The following is a 17,140-nucleotide window of genomic DNA, read 5'->3' as shown; positions in this document are numbered from 1 at the left end:
CAGCCTAAGCCCTCCTTCATCATGAACTCAATGACGGCACTATGCTTCTGCTTGGAATTCATTATTTACCTGCAATGAAAAAGAAGAATTATGCCGCGTACACACAGTTGGACTTTTTGTCTACAAAAGTCCAACGGACGCTGACGGACTAAAGCTGGCTGGTAATCCGATCGTGTGTGGGCTTCTCCGGACTTTCAACTGACTTTTTCAGCCTCAAATCCGACAGACTTTAGATTTGAAACATGCTTCAAATCTTTCCGACGGACTCGAGTCCGGTCGAAAAATCCGCTCGTCTGTATGCTAGTCTGACGGACAAAAACCCACGCTAGGGCAGCTATTGGCTACTGGCTATCAACTTCCTTATTTTAGTCCGGTGTACGTCATCACGTAAGAATTCGACGGACTTTTGTGTGATCGTGTGTAGGCAAGTCTGTTCGTTAGAAAGTCCGCCGCAAGTCTGCCGCAAGTCTGCCGAAAGTCCGTCGAAAGTCCGTCGAAAGTCTGTCGGACAGGCTGTCGGACTTTTGTAGCTGAAAAGTCCGACCGTGTGTACGCGGCATAAGAGTTACTATAGGGGAAGAGTTACTCTACCAACATGTGAAATTTGAACAACCAATGTAAGTTAATAAAAATGTTATGCCCACTTTTATATTACTTTCGGTATAGCCCCCGTAAAATAAGCATCCAGCAGCAATAGCCAAACACAGTTTTTTTTTTAAATGTCCGAAGTGGGACTGCACATGCTTATAGCATCTAATCAGTCTCTTTGTACAAGAACAGTTTTTCAATTGGACGCTTTGAAAATAAGGCCTTCAAATGAATAACTCAAGGTAGAGTAGTGAAACTCAGTTCCTAAATCACTGCTGTAGGCTACTGTATATGTTTGCCCTGTTATAAAATGAAGCCCTTAGATAGATAGATAGATAGATAGATAGATAGATAGATAGATAGATAGATAGATAGATAGATAGATAGATAGATAGACAGACAGACAGACAGACAGACAGACAGATAGATAGATAGACAGACAGACAGACAGATAGATAGATAGATAGATAGAATTAGCATTATTGTGCTATTGCTGTACTCAAAGACAACCCTGTAAAAGACCAGGCTGTCTACTTACCTTTGTGATGGCCCATGTGTTAAAATTGTGCAGATTGGCTTCACCAAGGCTGCAGCAGGTTTTCGACATTTCAAGTGGATCAAATACCCATTCCACACTGTAGGTCTTCCTGTAGGCTACTACGTTATGTAGTGACAGGAGAAACCACAACACGGTGGTTATAGAGTCCTTTTAAAGTGTACCTGTATGGTGGTACAATGGTGTCAAAGTAAACTTGGCCTGGCTAGCAACAGTTCTGAAATTCAGCACCTTGCGGTGCCCAGAAGAGCCTGTGTTATTCCTCAAATTGATCCCTGTGTCCCCTTGGATCCTAGGCCCAGGCTCCAAGTGTTGGCCAAGTTGAGATCATGCCCTGCTCCATTCTAGCATTAAGCCCATCCCTTGTCAATCAGTTGCCAGCTGCCAGATCCTTAGTGGGCAATAGAGACTTTGGCATTTGACTGTTGTCTTGAAGGGGGTTGGGCTTCAAGACTTTGTCAGAAGTTGAGATCCCTTGTATAGCTTGGGTTTAGGATGCAAGTGGGTGCAACAGGGACCCAGGGATTGATTTTGAAGGCTTGCACCACAAGGCTCCATCAGCTTTTTTTGATCATTTTAAATGTTTAGACCAAGTCAGCTTCATTTAAAGCTGATTCTTGTCCTGATTAGTAGACACTAAGAAAGGAGAAGAGTTCCCAGGAGCTGCACATCACACAAAACCCTTCAGGTAAAGCCTCAGCCTCAGCCTAGACTCCAATCCCGGCCACACTCCTGACATGTTTCGCCCTGCCCATGGGGGCTTAGTCATAGGAATTGACTAAGCCCTGTGGACAGGGTGAAACACGTTGGGGTGTGATCTGGACAGAGTCTAGGCTGGGAATGCTTCCAATCTACATGTGGGATTTGTGTGATGTGGATCTGGGACTTATTTTCCTTCCTCATTGACTTCTATGGAGCTGAGACAAGCTCTTTCCCTGTCTGCACTCCCAATGGTTGTCATCATATAAGGACCTATTAGAGCCTGAAGCGGCACCCTTAATTTCTATGGAGTCACACCAACTCCATACAAATACCGTACTGGTGACCCCACAATACGGATAAAACTTTTTCGCAGAAGGTAGTTTCACAAGACACATGGCCACTCATTAAAATTAGAAGAAAAGAGGTTTAACCTTAAACTACATAGAAGGTGCTTGCATAATGAGGCACAGCTATAAATTAATCCACCTCCTTTTAAAAAATATATTATTATCAGCTAAAATTATTTGCTTTTCCTGCAAAATAATTTAGTGCTTGTAGTCATCAAAATCCTAAAGAAAAAAATCATACGATTTCATAGATTGTCCTACAAAGCAGCCACCATAAAATCCAGCTTCTTGACCACATTGCTCGTTGGCCAACACTAACAAAGGATTGCAGCTGTACCAGTTTTAACAATGGTATGATGGTTTGGGTGATAGTGGGAATAGCTGAAGAGCATCATTCTAAAGGTAAACATACCCTTTAAAATTGGCGGTTTACTGAAAGCTTTTTTTTTTTTTTTGTTAATTGGCAAAATGAGCTTTTCAATAATTGTTGCAGTTCTCACGACTGATTCATTCCAGTTCTAGAGGTTATTTGTTTGGCTAAATAAGCAGTTCTAATTAATTACATTTCAGAGGAAGCAAACACCAAGTCTGCACCCAAGCAATTAATTGGATCTGGCTGTAATAAATGGAACATAATGTAAATGTTATTATGTTTTGAATTAATTAAACTATTATTGCACCTCTCAGTGGGAGGATTTTTTTCATTTTTTTGTACCATTTTAGTAAAGGAAACAAGTAAATGCATTTTGAAAATGACATATACACTAGATTACCAAAAGTACTGGGACGCCTGCCTTCACACGCACATGAACCATCCACAAGGTTTAGGAGTGTGTCTATGGGAATGTTTGACCATTCTTCCAGAAGCGCATTTGTGAGGTCAGGCACTGATGTTGGACAAGAAGGCCTCACTCGCAGTCTCCGCTCTAATTCATCCCAAAGATGTTCTATCGGGTTGAGGTCAGGACTATGTGCACTATGTGCAGGTCAGTCAAGTTCCTCCACTCCAAACTCGCTCATCCATGTCTTTACGGACCGTGCCATGTTCTTTGAAGATTCTCACACAGAGCGGGGGGGGGGGGGATCCCCCGCCGCTTGTGACTTCGTTAGCCGGGGAAGTGCGGGGGCCGGTGGATTTGTAACATGTTACACCCTGAAACATGTTACAAAAGGTGAACTTATCCTTTAAAGCTGTTCTCTTCTTGGAAATTCAAGTGAATTGAAAGAAACTTAAAGGGGTTGCAAACCCTTACGGTTTTTCACCTCAATGCATTCTAAGCATTGAGGTGAAGAACCTCTTGTAGTGCACCAGTCCCCCAGACCCCCCTATTACTTATCTGAGCCTGATCGTTCCTGCGCCAGGGACGAGCACACACACACATGGGCCCCACCGCCCAGTGGCACGGAGGAACCACACTGTACATGCCGCTTGCCTCACTAAAATAATGATAAGGAATGTGGATTAACTCCCAAGGATGACCATATTTTAAACCACCCAACCAGGCCCCACACCAGAAGGACCGTGCCTCTTCTTCAGCTGGTGACATGGGTCTATTCCTACCTGTCCTGGCACAAGACTACAGAGTATTTTGAGTGCGCAACACTATATTCCCACCACCAGTTCTTCAGCACAGCATACTTGTCTTGCTCCAACCTATAGGCTTGAAAGCGGAACATCATACATTTTCAAGGCCTCATTTTTTCTGTGGTCCAGGCCCTATCCCTAGGAAGGTTCTGTACCGCAGCAGCTCTAGGATAGGGACCCACCGCCAAAAAGGGCATGTTTAAACAAACACTAATCCAACCTTCCAACTAGAACTCTCCGTCACTGGCCACCACCATCCCCTCTCCCAAACTGGCTGCTCTTCCTTCTGCAAACTGATGTTCCACATGCATTTGAAAAACACTTATTTAATTACACTTGTTCCCTTCTTTGCACACACTGAGATGGCACATATGAGCTTCTCTTTATTCAGTGACCAGACCAGACTGGTAGAATAAACAAACCTATTTATTGAGTGAAGTTCACTAGGTTGGTACAAGGATGTTACATGGTCTGCATAGAAGATGTAATTTACATAGTCAATTCCATTACAACAGACTATTTACAACAAGCCCACTAGCTGAACATAAGTCATTCAACGCTTCTATAGCATAGACAATGTTAAGTATGACCGTCCCCCTTGAGGTAGCAACAATTTAGACTATTTAATGGTGAGGCTGTACAATGATACGCATACCTTTGGCTCAGTTCCAACACATAGAAACTGTCTATTCAAACTTCACGACTCTGGGTGGACTCTCTCCTCAACTTACAATCACATGGAGGATGTCTAGCCTAGAAAAGTAAAACAAAAAGAAGACATGTACACCCAAAGGCTATCTCCCAAAATTTGTTTATTAGGAATAAAACAGCATCATAGGTATGCATGTGGAAAAGAAGTGGCCTGCTCCACAAAGAGTGCAATCTGCTCCTAAACACAATATCACCCTCTAAAACCAAAACCCAACCCTCCCAAAAATAACCCCCAAAGAATAAACCCCCCCACTATTCTCCTGAACCCCAATGGTATGTCTAGCCTCCCTTGGTTTCCCATAGGTGCAAAAAAAAAGGACCATCTTATGTACCGGGTAACACTCCCCTATATACCCTCACAACTGGAAGCGACTTAACCTCTGGCTGACACATCACTGCATGTAGTTAACCCCATTGATACTAGGCAGAAATACAGGCAGAAATGCAGTGACTTCAGTGTCACCTATCAACAAGCTTTGCTTATTTCCCTATGAGACTGTGTAGAGGAGGATGTGTCCATTCCTTCCACACAGGTCTCAGATTACACTCAGCTCTCTGGTCTCTGCTGTTCAGTGTGGGATGTCCATTCAAAGGATGGCATCCTATAAAGCCACACATAATTACAGACTCACTGGTAGGTAAATGAATGGAAGTCTTGGCCTAAGCTTCTGCCTGGCCATGCCTCAAACGTGTTTCACTCCGCCCCTCAGACTTTAATCATGGGACGGTGGGCGGAGACTGTCATTCATTCCAATATCAGTGGCTCTGCATTGATGTATGCCTGCATTGCATCCATCCTTTGCTAAACAGTTGTTTGGAGCCGAGACAAGCTCCTTCCCTGGCCTGCACTCACAGTGGTGCACACAGGATTGCTTTCCCTTGTAGCCTGAGCGGCACACATTTTTCCATTACCGGCTCACAGTGTGATGTCTGATCCCTGTCTTCTGGAGCTCAGAAATATCCTTTGATCTGTGTATTTTGAACAGCTGCATAGGAGAGAGGGTGCAGATCAACAGGTACAACTTGTGTAGGAGGATTTGTTTTCTCTCAACTGAGGCCAGTCACTTCAGTTGGTATATGTATAGCGCTCACCCCTGAAGACTGCGAGCCCCAGACACCAGTTCCAAGCACACCGACAAACACAGGCTCTGTCTATGGGATGTCTTTTTTGTAGATTTATTGCACGTCATTTAACAGGGGAGAGGGGTGAGAGTGAAGGATACTCCAAAATCACAAACAGATACAGAAGCATTCTTATGCGCAAAAATCCTTCAAAAGCAGCTTTAGTTAGTCCTGGAGATAGATGAGGAAACAACCAGCTTCCCTGAGCCCCTTTGAGAGCAGTCACAGTCCGCATGGCAACATTTGGTGTCTATCCTCAAGACACAGACACACCTGGAGCTATAGGCAAAAAGTCCTACTTATAATGTCCACCCAGCTCCCCTGCAACATTCTTCAGTGAAAAGATTTCCTCTCCAGTAGAGCTTCTACAGGTCAGCTTCTTCCTGCAAGTGTCCATTAAATCCAGGTTCCTCCAGGCCCCCAGCCAGACACATGCTGAGGCCTAGCAGCTATAGTTCCTCAGGACACTGGCCTACCTCCCAGGGGCAGCAGCCCAAGGAGAAGACCTTTCTCCCAAACATCTTCTTCCCAGCCATCTTGTGGGCACCCCTTCCCAGGGATTGGCTGAGGTCAGATAAATATTTCCAACTCAGGGGCTGACACTACTACTCCTAAGCTTCAGCAGCAACCAACCACCAAGCCTAGGTAAACCTGGCCAGACCTAGAAAACAGATTGTTGCTCCACTGAGTGTAGAATAGCCAAAACTTAATTTAAAAGCTGAAATCCCAGAAAAATAATTTTGCAAGACCAGTCCCTGTGGCTCCTAACCCCCAACCCCCCATGGTCTAGTGGTCTTGTATGGTGGATTGTTCCTGACGTCATCACACTAATAGACCTGCTCTGGATGTGAAGGCACCAGGAACAGTCCACCGCTGGATCATGGGGGAGCGAGGAGCATAAGATCGGGTGAGTGTACCGCTTTCTGCTCGCCCCTTCACAAAATGAGCAGTTAACCCATGCAGTCCGGGTACAGCATTAACCTGTCTGGAGCAGGTTGCTACATCTGTAAGGTTTACAACCACTTTAAAGGATAACTAAGCCCAAGAAGAAAAATGTACTATGTAACGCACCCTACCAGTTTTTAGATATACTGGCTGCATTCGTTTTTTCTGTCGCCGGATGATCCTGCCAGTAACACACATCCAGTTATAGGGTGACAACACTCATTCATTCGTCTGTTTTAGGACTACAGAACCCCACCACTCTTGCAGTGGCTGGTGTCTTTTTTGGGGGGGGCAACCCCCCCCGGTCGGCTGGCGGCTTTCGGTAGGTCAGTTGGTCGGTCATCAAGTCCGGCACTTACCCTGTCTAGGTTGCGGGCTCCTACAGGTGGCGGACAGGTGGCCGCCGTGCGTCTCCTCCCTCCTCCTCCTAGGCGCCCAATAGGATCGCCAGTCCTTTCAGCCTAACGAGTGACGCTCCCTGATTGACCGGGAGGAGGATCAGTGTGGCAATAGCGAATATTCATTCGCTGTTGTCACACAACTGTGTGGGCTCGGAGCACAGTGCTCTGCGCTCTGAGTCCACCTTTTTTGAAGCCTATTAGAGCCTCTGGCTCTAATCACATCGCTTCAACCCCCCCCCCCCCAATGGAATCCATTATCTGGCACCCTGCATGTAGATCAGGGAGCCGGACGCATGGATAGGGGGAGCGGCGCCCATGCACCCCTAATGAACAGGCCGCCGCTGCACTCTTGTATTGTTCAGAACATACTGTAGCATGGCATAGTTCTGTAGTCCTTAGAGAACAATGTAACTTATAAAACTCAGCACAAAATTAAAGCACAGGAAGTTATCATCTCATAAGATTTCTGGAAAGATCAACAGGTCTTTTTTTTTTTTTAACTTATCAAATAGATATAACAAAACACTTTCCATAGTATATTAACAGTCCAAAAGGGACTAAATAAGAGAAATTCACTGTTAGGGTTTACAATATTAACATAACTTAGATGCAGAATTTTCTTTGGCTGAAATGTATTAGCATGTTACTGCTGTATCCTGCTATGTAACCAATAAACAATATGCGGTTTAATGTTGTATGTATTTCATAAAACTTAATAAAAAGACATTTACAAAAAAAAAAAAAAAAACAATAAACAATTGTTCCAATAGATGTTACCAAGTAGCTGGCTACTTCATTGTATCAGAGGATTTTCACCACTCCCCATTGGTCAAAAAGTTTTCTGCTAAAATACTAATAATTCAATATATAAAAACAATTTAAAGAATCAATACGTAAAACGACCAAATATTGTAAATACCTATTTTAGATGTTTAGGCTAGAAAATATTTAACAAACTATATAATATTCATTTAAAAAAATGTTTTTACTATCAATAATTATTTATATTTTTTCACATATAGCAAAATATTCTAGCAGTTGTAACAGCATCTTGATTATTTTTAGCCAAGAATTTTCTTTTTAAATTGATAACAAACAGCGTGGTCGATCCAATGTTTGGGGGAGGGGGGTGGGTAGATAGCTTTCAAATATTGTGTGTATGGGTCAATTTCATAACTATGTATGTTTTTTTTTTTTTATGCTGCCTCAATTTTCTTAAAAATAATTTTCTTTCATTTACTTCTTGCAGGGTCTGAATGTTTTTGGAGCAAACATGTGTATATTAAATTGCAGAAAGAATTCTCAGAGGTGTCAGTCTTTTTGGGCCACTCTTTCTTTTTTACTTTCCATTCCTAATGAGATTTCTGGAAAATGGCAAGATATCACATACCCCAATTACCCCACATGCACTTTCAGCTCTAAGAGCAACAGGTAACTTAACAAGACATCTCAGCGTGTCTGGGATATTTTTCTAAAGTACCCCCCCTAGAAATGCAGTACTCCTTCTCTATGTGCATACATTCACTTTGTTAACCCCTTCTGTGCTGAAATTTCACATTTATATTATATTGCACGCGCCGCTTAGGTCCTCTGACTGTTGCTTAGTGGAAAGTGATCTGCACAATATATTAAAGTGTTACGTGAAGTTTAAAATAGATCATTTATATGTAATTTTTCATATTGTTTGTATTCCTCCAGTTGTTTTAAAAATACTAATAAATCAAATATGACATAATGGAGGAGATTTTTAAAAAAAATATATTCATATTCAATTATTTTATAATCTGAAGATTTAAAGAGCCTTTAAACAATTTACTCTTTTGATTGCAAATATTTGTCTTGTATTATTATTTTTTTTTTTCTAACATAATATTTGTTTTCTATTTTTTGCATTACTTACAGTAATGTTAATTAGATTAAAGATCACACTCCAAGGTAAGATCCCTGTTAATTTATATTTAGGCTTGCGGACCATCAGGTCTGTCTGTATTTAGCATGACAACAGAGGTAGTTCACTATCCTCAGCACACTGCTCTTTATTCTTTTTTTTTTTTTCCATTTATTTTATATAGAGTGCATGTGCCATACAGTTCTCTCAAATTTGGCTGGTAGAACATTCTTTCATTTTGCTCTAATAGTTTATTATAAAAAAAATAAATAAAAAAATAGTATAAAAGTAGGTGTGTTGTTCATAAATCTTAATTATTACGTTAGATTTAATTATACGCAGCACCTAAAATGTTTATAAAAACCTTTATGTAGCATACAATAACTAAAACACATCTAATGATTCATGTATGACAGTCTAAACAAGTCCCAAATCCAGTTATTATATGATGCACAAGCCTCCTAAAGCAAACAAAAAAAAAAAAAACTTCCTTTTCTTTCCCTGACTGAGCCAAGTCCTCCTTTATTGGGTCTCACACATTTCCCCTCCCAGACACTGCAGGTCACAGTGGGAGAGTCTCAGCAGCAAAGGCAGTACAGCCAATCAAGAAAGCCGTGGGCAGGACTAGGTGTGGTCAGGTGATTATTGACAACTATGGGCTCTCAAATCAGCAGTAACAATGCTGATAGCCACACCCCCTACTACCTACATGGTGGTGACAACTCTGCTCTCAATTAAGGAGCAGTGCAGCATTGTTGCTACACTGTTGCAGGAAGCTGCATCAGGGAGACTGGTAGGATCAATAAGTTTTTGTTAGACTTTTCAGTAGGGAAGTGCAGATGTACTTATAATAAAGTGACTGCAGTACATTTTTTTTATTTTAATGGGAGGCTTTAGTTATATTTTAATTGCAAAAATATATATTTAAATCCCTACAAAAGATTGTTTTTTTAAAAATAATTTCTGAATGTTGTGAGTCATATTACAGTCAGTTTGTTATTGTGTAACCTTAAGAAATATACTCAAAAGGTTTTTTGTAACCATACAATCATGTTTAATAAAATAACCAATTTTAACAAAGATTTACAATTATTATTGTACACAATATTATAAAAAATTTATTTTGTCATTGTCATTAATAGAAGAAAATAAACTAATGGTCATGTATAATTCATATACTTTGAACATAATTTAAATAAAAGTGTAATATTCTTTGGTTCAGGAACAATAAGGGTTCTAAGTCCTACCTACTTAATTTTTCTAATGAAAAATAATAGCATTATTTGTAATCATACAATAATTTTTTATACAATGAAAGCAATTTTACCAAAGTTTACAATTGCTATGATAGTAATTTTTTATGCACAGTATTATAAAACATATTTTAAAATATTGTTATTCTGTCAATATCAATATGAATAGTAAGAATAGGAGAAAATAAAATAAAGGTCTTGTATAAAAAGTATACATTGAACACCTTGAATTTAAATAAACCTTTAATATTCTTTATGTATAAGATTTAATTTAATATTATTTCGTTCAGCAACAATAAGGGTTCTAATTCTTTTCTACTTCATTTTTCTAATTAGAAATAATAAAAATTATTTGTAATTATACAATAATTTTAATAAAATAATAAACAATTTTAGCAAAGTTCCCAACTGTTTAAATGAAACTGTAATATTATTTTGTTCAGCAACAGTAAGGGTTCTAAGTCTTATCTACGTTTTCTTTATATCCTGTCAGCACTGAAGGGATTACAAAATCTGATCTGGCTGTAAATTACAATTTTATTTTACACTGAGGCTTTTTCTCATACATAGAGATCATCAAAATAGACTAACATTATTTCCACTGCCACCCCAGGGAATTTATTTGTTTAGTTTTCATTTATGACTTAACGGCTAAAAGTTGTCCCTTGTCCACTGAGACGTTTCATTGAAAGGGAGGAAACACATATTACAGGTTTATGACTAGAAAAGTAAAGTTCTGGACACATTTTGATTAATTGTTACTCTTTTAAACAAAAAAATTCCTGGGGAATTTGCTTGAAAATGGCTTCGAGTATCCATCATTTCTGCTTTCTAAGAGCAATATTTATGCATAGTGACATTTTAAATAACCAGTTAAGAGATTAGTTACCTCGGAAATGGCTTTGCACACATTTCACATATCCTGCAACCTGTGACTTTACACCTCTTGATGCCATGTTGTGTAAACAATAATGGCTTTACCATTTTCCTTTTGCCGGTTATGGAATTGCTTTGACAAATATACTAAAATAATACTTTTAGCAGTTACAGCCTCTGTGATATGAAGACATGTTGGAATATATTTATGTAAAAAACTGTGAGGCATAGTGCTCTGTAGACCACTGGTTGTAAGTCTGGATGTTGAGGTTCCCCTGTTTGCTGGATATGTACAGTGTTGGGTGGGAAGATGGTAGACGGTGATATACCCAATGCGGAATACCTGCAATGTACAACCTAGACATAAAGCAATGGATTCTGGAAGACTGCACTTCCAAAAATCCTCTTTATTGAAGCTCATATGACAGGTGGTTAACAGATGGAGAAGGAGACAAGGAGGTAGACACGTTCCACCACCTAAAGGTCAAAACAATGGGACTTTAAAGGACATCAAAGGACACTTAAGCATACTGTATAACCTCTACATTTCCCCATCATAAGTTGTGAATGCACAAGATATGAGGCACTTTTCCACACCAAAAGTCTTTACCTGATAGGAGACAGTCTCAACACATTGTCTTTTGACCCAGCTTATCAGGAGATGAAAACAGAGGCAATGTCTTATGCCAGCCATTCTCAAAGAGGGTTCCTTGGAACCATAGGGTTTCTTCAGAGGTGGCTAGGGGTTCTTTGAGCTGTGGCTACCTTTCCACCCATCTGAAGGCGCTTGAATAGCTCCAGGTCCAAAGTTACATGGCATGACTGGCGAGGGTGACATTCCGAGTACCACTGTAAGGGGAGAATTCTTACCACTGACCACCACCATTGTAAGGGGCTTTTTCCCAATGATCACCAATGGACAATGACTACCTTTTGGAGACCCAAAAATGATTCCAAGGGTTCCTCTAGGGCAGGGATCTACACACTTTAGTTTACTGTCCTTCAGACATTCGGGGGGCCGGACTGTGTCCATTGGGAGTACAAAATGTCCCAGCATCAGTGTGAGTAAACAATCCCCAATAATTGGTCAGTGGGAGGAATTGTGCCTCATTGGTGTCATTGAGAGGAATTTTGCCCATTGTTGGTATCATTGGGAGGAATTGTGCCCCATCATTGGTGTCATAGGTAGGAATTGTGCTCCATCACTGGTGTGATTAGGAGGAATTGTGCCCTTTTTGGTGTTAGTAAATAAAATAGTGCCCCAAGGGCCAGATAAAAGCATACAAACGGTTGCATCTGTCCCCTGGCCCACAGTTTGGAGACCACTGCTCTAGAGTAAAAAGGTAGAGAAAGACTTATGCAAACAGCAATGTTATTATATAAAACCATTAAAAACAGTGAAATAGGGAGGCATCCCCAGATAGATCATGGTCCCCACCATCCTGACATCAGCAACAAAATAGTGAAGGAGGAAATGCAGGAGGGCAGAAACCCAACCAACGGTACCTCATGTCCACACTAGATCATTTGTTTCTGAAGCTCACTTATCAGGACCTGAGAGACGCATTGAGACCATCTCCTATCAGGTAAAGACTTTTAGGATAGAAAAGTTGTGCCTCGTATTTTGTATATAAAGAATTTATGATGGGGAAATGTAGAAATTTTATGTGTTAGTGTCTTTACGTGTATTCTAAACGCAAACAGCAGTGCATGATATTTTAATATTTAATGTGCTTAAATAAATATGTATCTTTTAAAAAAAAGTCTATATACAATTTGATGTCCTAAAATTCCTACTGTTTTGACCATTTAGGGGTCTAGGTTGCACATTAAATTCCTGGGATGTGGGCACCATTTATACTTCCTTGATAAATGTTGAATAATATGTAGCTATGCTACCTTCAGCACTAAAATAGGAAGTGGTGGCTAATGCCGCGTACGAGCGGACTTTACGGCAGACTTTGCTCGGCGGACGGGATTTGGTCGGACAATTCGATGTGTGTGGGCTCCAGCGGACTTTGTTTTCTCAAAAGTTGGACGGACTTAGATATGAAACATGTTTTAAATTATTCCGTCGAAATCGAGTCCGGTGGAAAAGTCCGCCGTCTGTATGCTAGTTCGACGGACATAAAGCCACGCTAGGGCAGCTATTGGCTACTGGCTATGAACTTCCTTGTTTTAGACCGGTCGTACGTCATCACGTACGAATTCGACGGACTTTGGTGGATTGTGTGTAGGCAAGTCCGTTCATTCAGAAAGTCCGTCGTAAAGTACGTCGAAAAGTCCGCCGGGCAAAGTCTGCCGTAAAGTCCGCTCGTGTGTACGCAGCATTAGAGTTTCATGTCCAAAGGTAACAGCGAAGTACTCGATCCTGGACATGTTTCTCAGAGGGGCTAAATGCAACTCGTTGGTAGTTGTTGGAGCACAATAACTCAAGAGGCTGAGGCTGCTCTCAGTTCACAAAGGTACCCCCTAGACCAGAGGGTAGGCAACCTTGGAGAGGTGGAGATCTACCTGAACAACATGGAAGAGATCAAAAATCATCAGCGTGCAGCAAGCTTTTTTTTCTTTATAAAGGAGATAACCTAGCAAGGCCCCATTAAAAAGTAGGGTGTGACGAGTTCCCAGGTCAGTAGTATGTAATGCAAAGTTCAGGGGTCAGTAGTAGGTATTGCAGAGTTCAGAGGTTAGTAGTAACACAGAGTTCAGAGGTCAATAAGTAGCGCAAAGTTCTGCGGTCAAAAGTAGGTAATGCAGAGTTCAGAGGTCATTAGTAATGCAGAGTTCAGAAGTCAATAAGTAACGCAAAGTTTAGGGGTCAGTAGTAAGTAATTCAGAGTTCAGAGGTCAGTAGTATGTAAGGCAAGATTCACAGGTCAGTAGTATATAATACACAGTTCATGGATCAGTAATATGTAACACAGAGTACAGAGGTCCATATTATGCAATGCACAGTGCAGAGGTCAGTAGTATGTAAGGCACAGAGCAGAGGTCAGTAATACATAGCACAAAATGCAGAGGTTGTTAGTACGTAAGGCACAGAGCAGAAGTCAGTAGTACTTAACACATAATGCAGAGGTCAGTATTATGTAAGGCACAGAGCAGAGGTCAGTAGTATGTAAAGTACAGAGCAGAGGTCAATAGTACATAACACACAGTTCAGAAGTCAGGAACAATTAACACGCATCCCCTCAAAATGGGAAAAAAACCTATTCCAGTACAAACATTTACACTCCAAAAGCTAAAATCGCCTACAGCACAAATTCCTCCCTCTGTAAAATGTACATTGCAGACCTTAGATACAGCAGCACCCATAGAGTAAGGCAAGTCCTCCAAGGTCTCTCATCGGCTGTGCCATGTGATTACCCGAGGAGGAACCTAGGATTTCCCTCAGCTCTGCAATGCCTATTGCCACTCTGATCTGAGGTCTAAGAGGCGGTGAGCAGAGTTGGAAGCTGATGGCTGGCACAGTGGGGTTCTTATCTACCGACAGGTAAGCTAAGTGGTTAGGGTAAGTAAAAGTAGCTGAGGAGGGTAGCATTAGGCCTTGTTTAAACTTGCAGTTGGGTGGTAGTAGAGGAACACAGTTTAACCGTGTTTTTACTGCCATCCAACTGTTCCCCTTTTCTTTGCAAAGGCAGCGGATGAAGGTATACACAAGTGGCCCCCAGTTGAACTGAATAGGGCCACCCCAGGAGATGGTGCAGATTTTAAGGAGCTAAAACAGGTGGTAACCATGCAACCTTAGGCCTCCTCACCACTTGTAGAACATGATCTGAAGAGCGATCTATCGCAGAAAGCTTTCCAGAGGGCTAATGGAAATGTAAATGAGCCCCTACAGTGAACTTATGAAAAATATTAGCCACACTCCTGAACTTAGCTCCTCTTTCTGTATTTATTGATTGTCGGGAAAAAAATGCATACAATCATGTCTCCATTCAAAAAAAAAAAAAAACTTCCTTGATGGGTTTTCACTATTGCTGGCTCGTTCACAAGGATATTGGTATTCCCTAACTTCCCTCATCTTTGTGAGAAATGGGGAAACCCGTTAGGTAAGGTTGGTTTTGGAATGGAGACGTGATTGAATGCAGTCTCTTTTGACAATCAATAAATACAGAAATAGGAGCTAAATTCTGGAGTGTCGCTAGTATTTTTCATATCTCTGACGAAGAGTGGAGATGGGCTGTGGTAGCCGGCACCCAGGTTGTCTGCGTGTAATGGAAGTAGTGAGTCTTGAGCTGAGTCACGGATTCTGGTATGCTCTTGTATGCCCAGGTATGCTCACTAATCTGCAAGCACCTTCTTCATTTAAATTTTTATATATATACAGTATCTCACAAAAGTGAGTACACCCCTCACATTTTTGTAAATGTTTTATTCTATCTTCTCATGTGACAACACTGAAGAAATTACAGTGTAAATTTGCTGTCTCCTCAAAATAACTCAACACCGTTGGCAATAAAAGTGAGTACACCCCTAAGTGAAAATGTCCAAATTGGGCCCAATTAGCCATTTTCCCTCCCCGGTGTCATGTGACTCGTTAGTGTTACAAGGTCTCAGGTGTGAATGGGGAGCAGGTGTGTTAAATTTGGTGTTATTGCTCTGACTCTCTCATACTGGTCACTGGATGTTCAACATGGAACCTCATGGCAAAGAACTCTCTGAGGATCTGATAAAAAGAATTGTTGCTCTTCATAAAGATGGCCTAGGCTATAAGAAGATTGCCAAGACCCTGAAACTGAGCTGCAGCATGGCAGCCAAGACCATACAGCGGTTTAACAGGACAGGTTCCACTTAGAACAGGCCTCACCATGGTCGACCAAAGAAGTTGAGTGCACATGCTCAGTGTCATATCCAGAGGTTGTCTTTGGGTTTTACCTTTGGGAAATAGACATATGAGTGCTGTCAGGATTGCTGTAGAGGTTGAAGAGGTGGGGGGGTCACCCTGTCAGTGCTCAAACCATATGCCGCACACTGCATCAAATTAGTCTGCATGGCTGTCTTCCCAGAAGGAAGCCTCTTCTAAAGATGATGCACAAGAAAGCCAGCTGAAGACAAGCGGACTAAGGACATGGATTACTGGAACCATGTCCTGTGGTCTGATGAGACCAAGATAAACATATTTGGTTCAGATGGTGTCAAGCGTGTGTGGCTGCAACCAGGTGAGGAGTACAAAGACAAGTGTGTCTTGCCTACAGTCAAGCATGGTGGTGGGAGTGTCATGGTCTGGGGCTGCATGAGTGCTGCCGGAACTGGGGAGCAACAGTTCATTGAGGGAACCATGAATGCCAACATGTACTGTGACACACTGAAGCAAAGCATGATCCCCATCCCTTCAGAGACTGGGCCGCAGGGCAGTATTCCAACATGATAACGACCCTAAACACACCTCCAAGACAACTACTGCCTTGCTAAAGAAGCTGAGGGTAAAGGTGATGGACTGGCCAAGCATGTCTCCAGACCTAAACCCTATTGAGCATCTGTGGGACATCCTCAAATGGAAGGTGGAGGAGCACAAGGTCTCTAACATCCACCAGCTCCGTGATGTCATTTCGGAGGAGTGGAAGAGGACTCCAGTGACAACCTGTGAAGCTCTGGTGAACTCCATGCCCAAGAGGGTGAGGGCAGTGCTGGAAAATAATGGTGGCCACACAAAATACTGACACTTTGGGCCCAATTTGGACATTTTCACTTAGGGGTGTACTCACGTTTGTTGCCAGCAGTTTAGACATTAATGGCTGTGTGTTGAGTTTTTTTGAGGGGACAGCAAATTTACACTGTTATACAAGCTGTACACTCACTACTTTACATTGTAGCAAAGTGTCATTTCTTCAGTGTTGTCACATGAAAAGATAGAATAAAATATTTACTTGTGATATATACTGTATATACAGTGCAGGAGCACCTTCTAATGACATTTGGTACTAACTTAGGTGATGAAGAAAGAAGTTGGGGTGTAGGGTAAGTATATTTTAACTTTTCCAAAATATGTAATTGTTTTTAACTATTTAACAGTTTTTTTTTTCACGTAGTGGTCGAAAGGATAAGTGGACTTTCAATTTAAACAAAACAAAAGACTGTCCATCTGTCTACCAGATGTTTATCATACGTCTTTTGCTAACTGTTTGAATCCAAGAAATTATTTGAACTGATATTGATACAGTCA

At 41.3% G+C, this 17,140-nt stretch overlaps 1 protein-coding gene across 13 annotated transcripts in view; it reads left to right on the top strand.

The window, feature by feature from the left end:
- Positions 1-17,140, top strand: part of CAMTA1 (calmodulin binding transcription activator 1) — a 2,014,371-nt gene that overhangs the window by 1,989,902 nt on the left and 7,329 nt on the right. For 8 of the 13 annotated variants that reach the window (XM_073603612.1, XM_073603611.1, XM_073603609.1 and 5 more), the window contains one exon: positions 8,207-8,388. The exons of 4 other annotated variants lie outside the window; for them this stretch is intronic. In XM_073603612.1, coding sequence (XP_073459713.1) covers positions 8,207-8,388 — 182 coding nt within the window. Of the gene's footprint in view, positions 1-8,206; positions 8,389-8,859; positions 8,893-17,140 lie in introns of all 13 variants that reach the window. One more of the 13 variants, XM_073603613.1, reaches the window with a different exon arrangement.

Source organism: Aquarana catesbeiana, linkage group LG10, assembly GCF_042186555.1.
Source record: "Aquarana catesbeiana isolate 2022-GZ linkage group LG10, ASM4218655v1, whole genome shotgun sequence".
NCBI classification, from domain to species: Eukaryota; Metazoa; Chordata; class Amphibia; order Anura; family Ranidae; genus Aquarana; species Aquarana catesbeiana.
The sequence above is the reverse complement of the archived record's forward strand: the minus strand, read 5'-3'. Positions and strand labels throughout refer to the sequence as shown.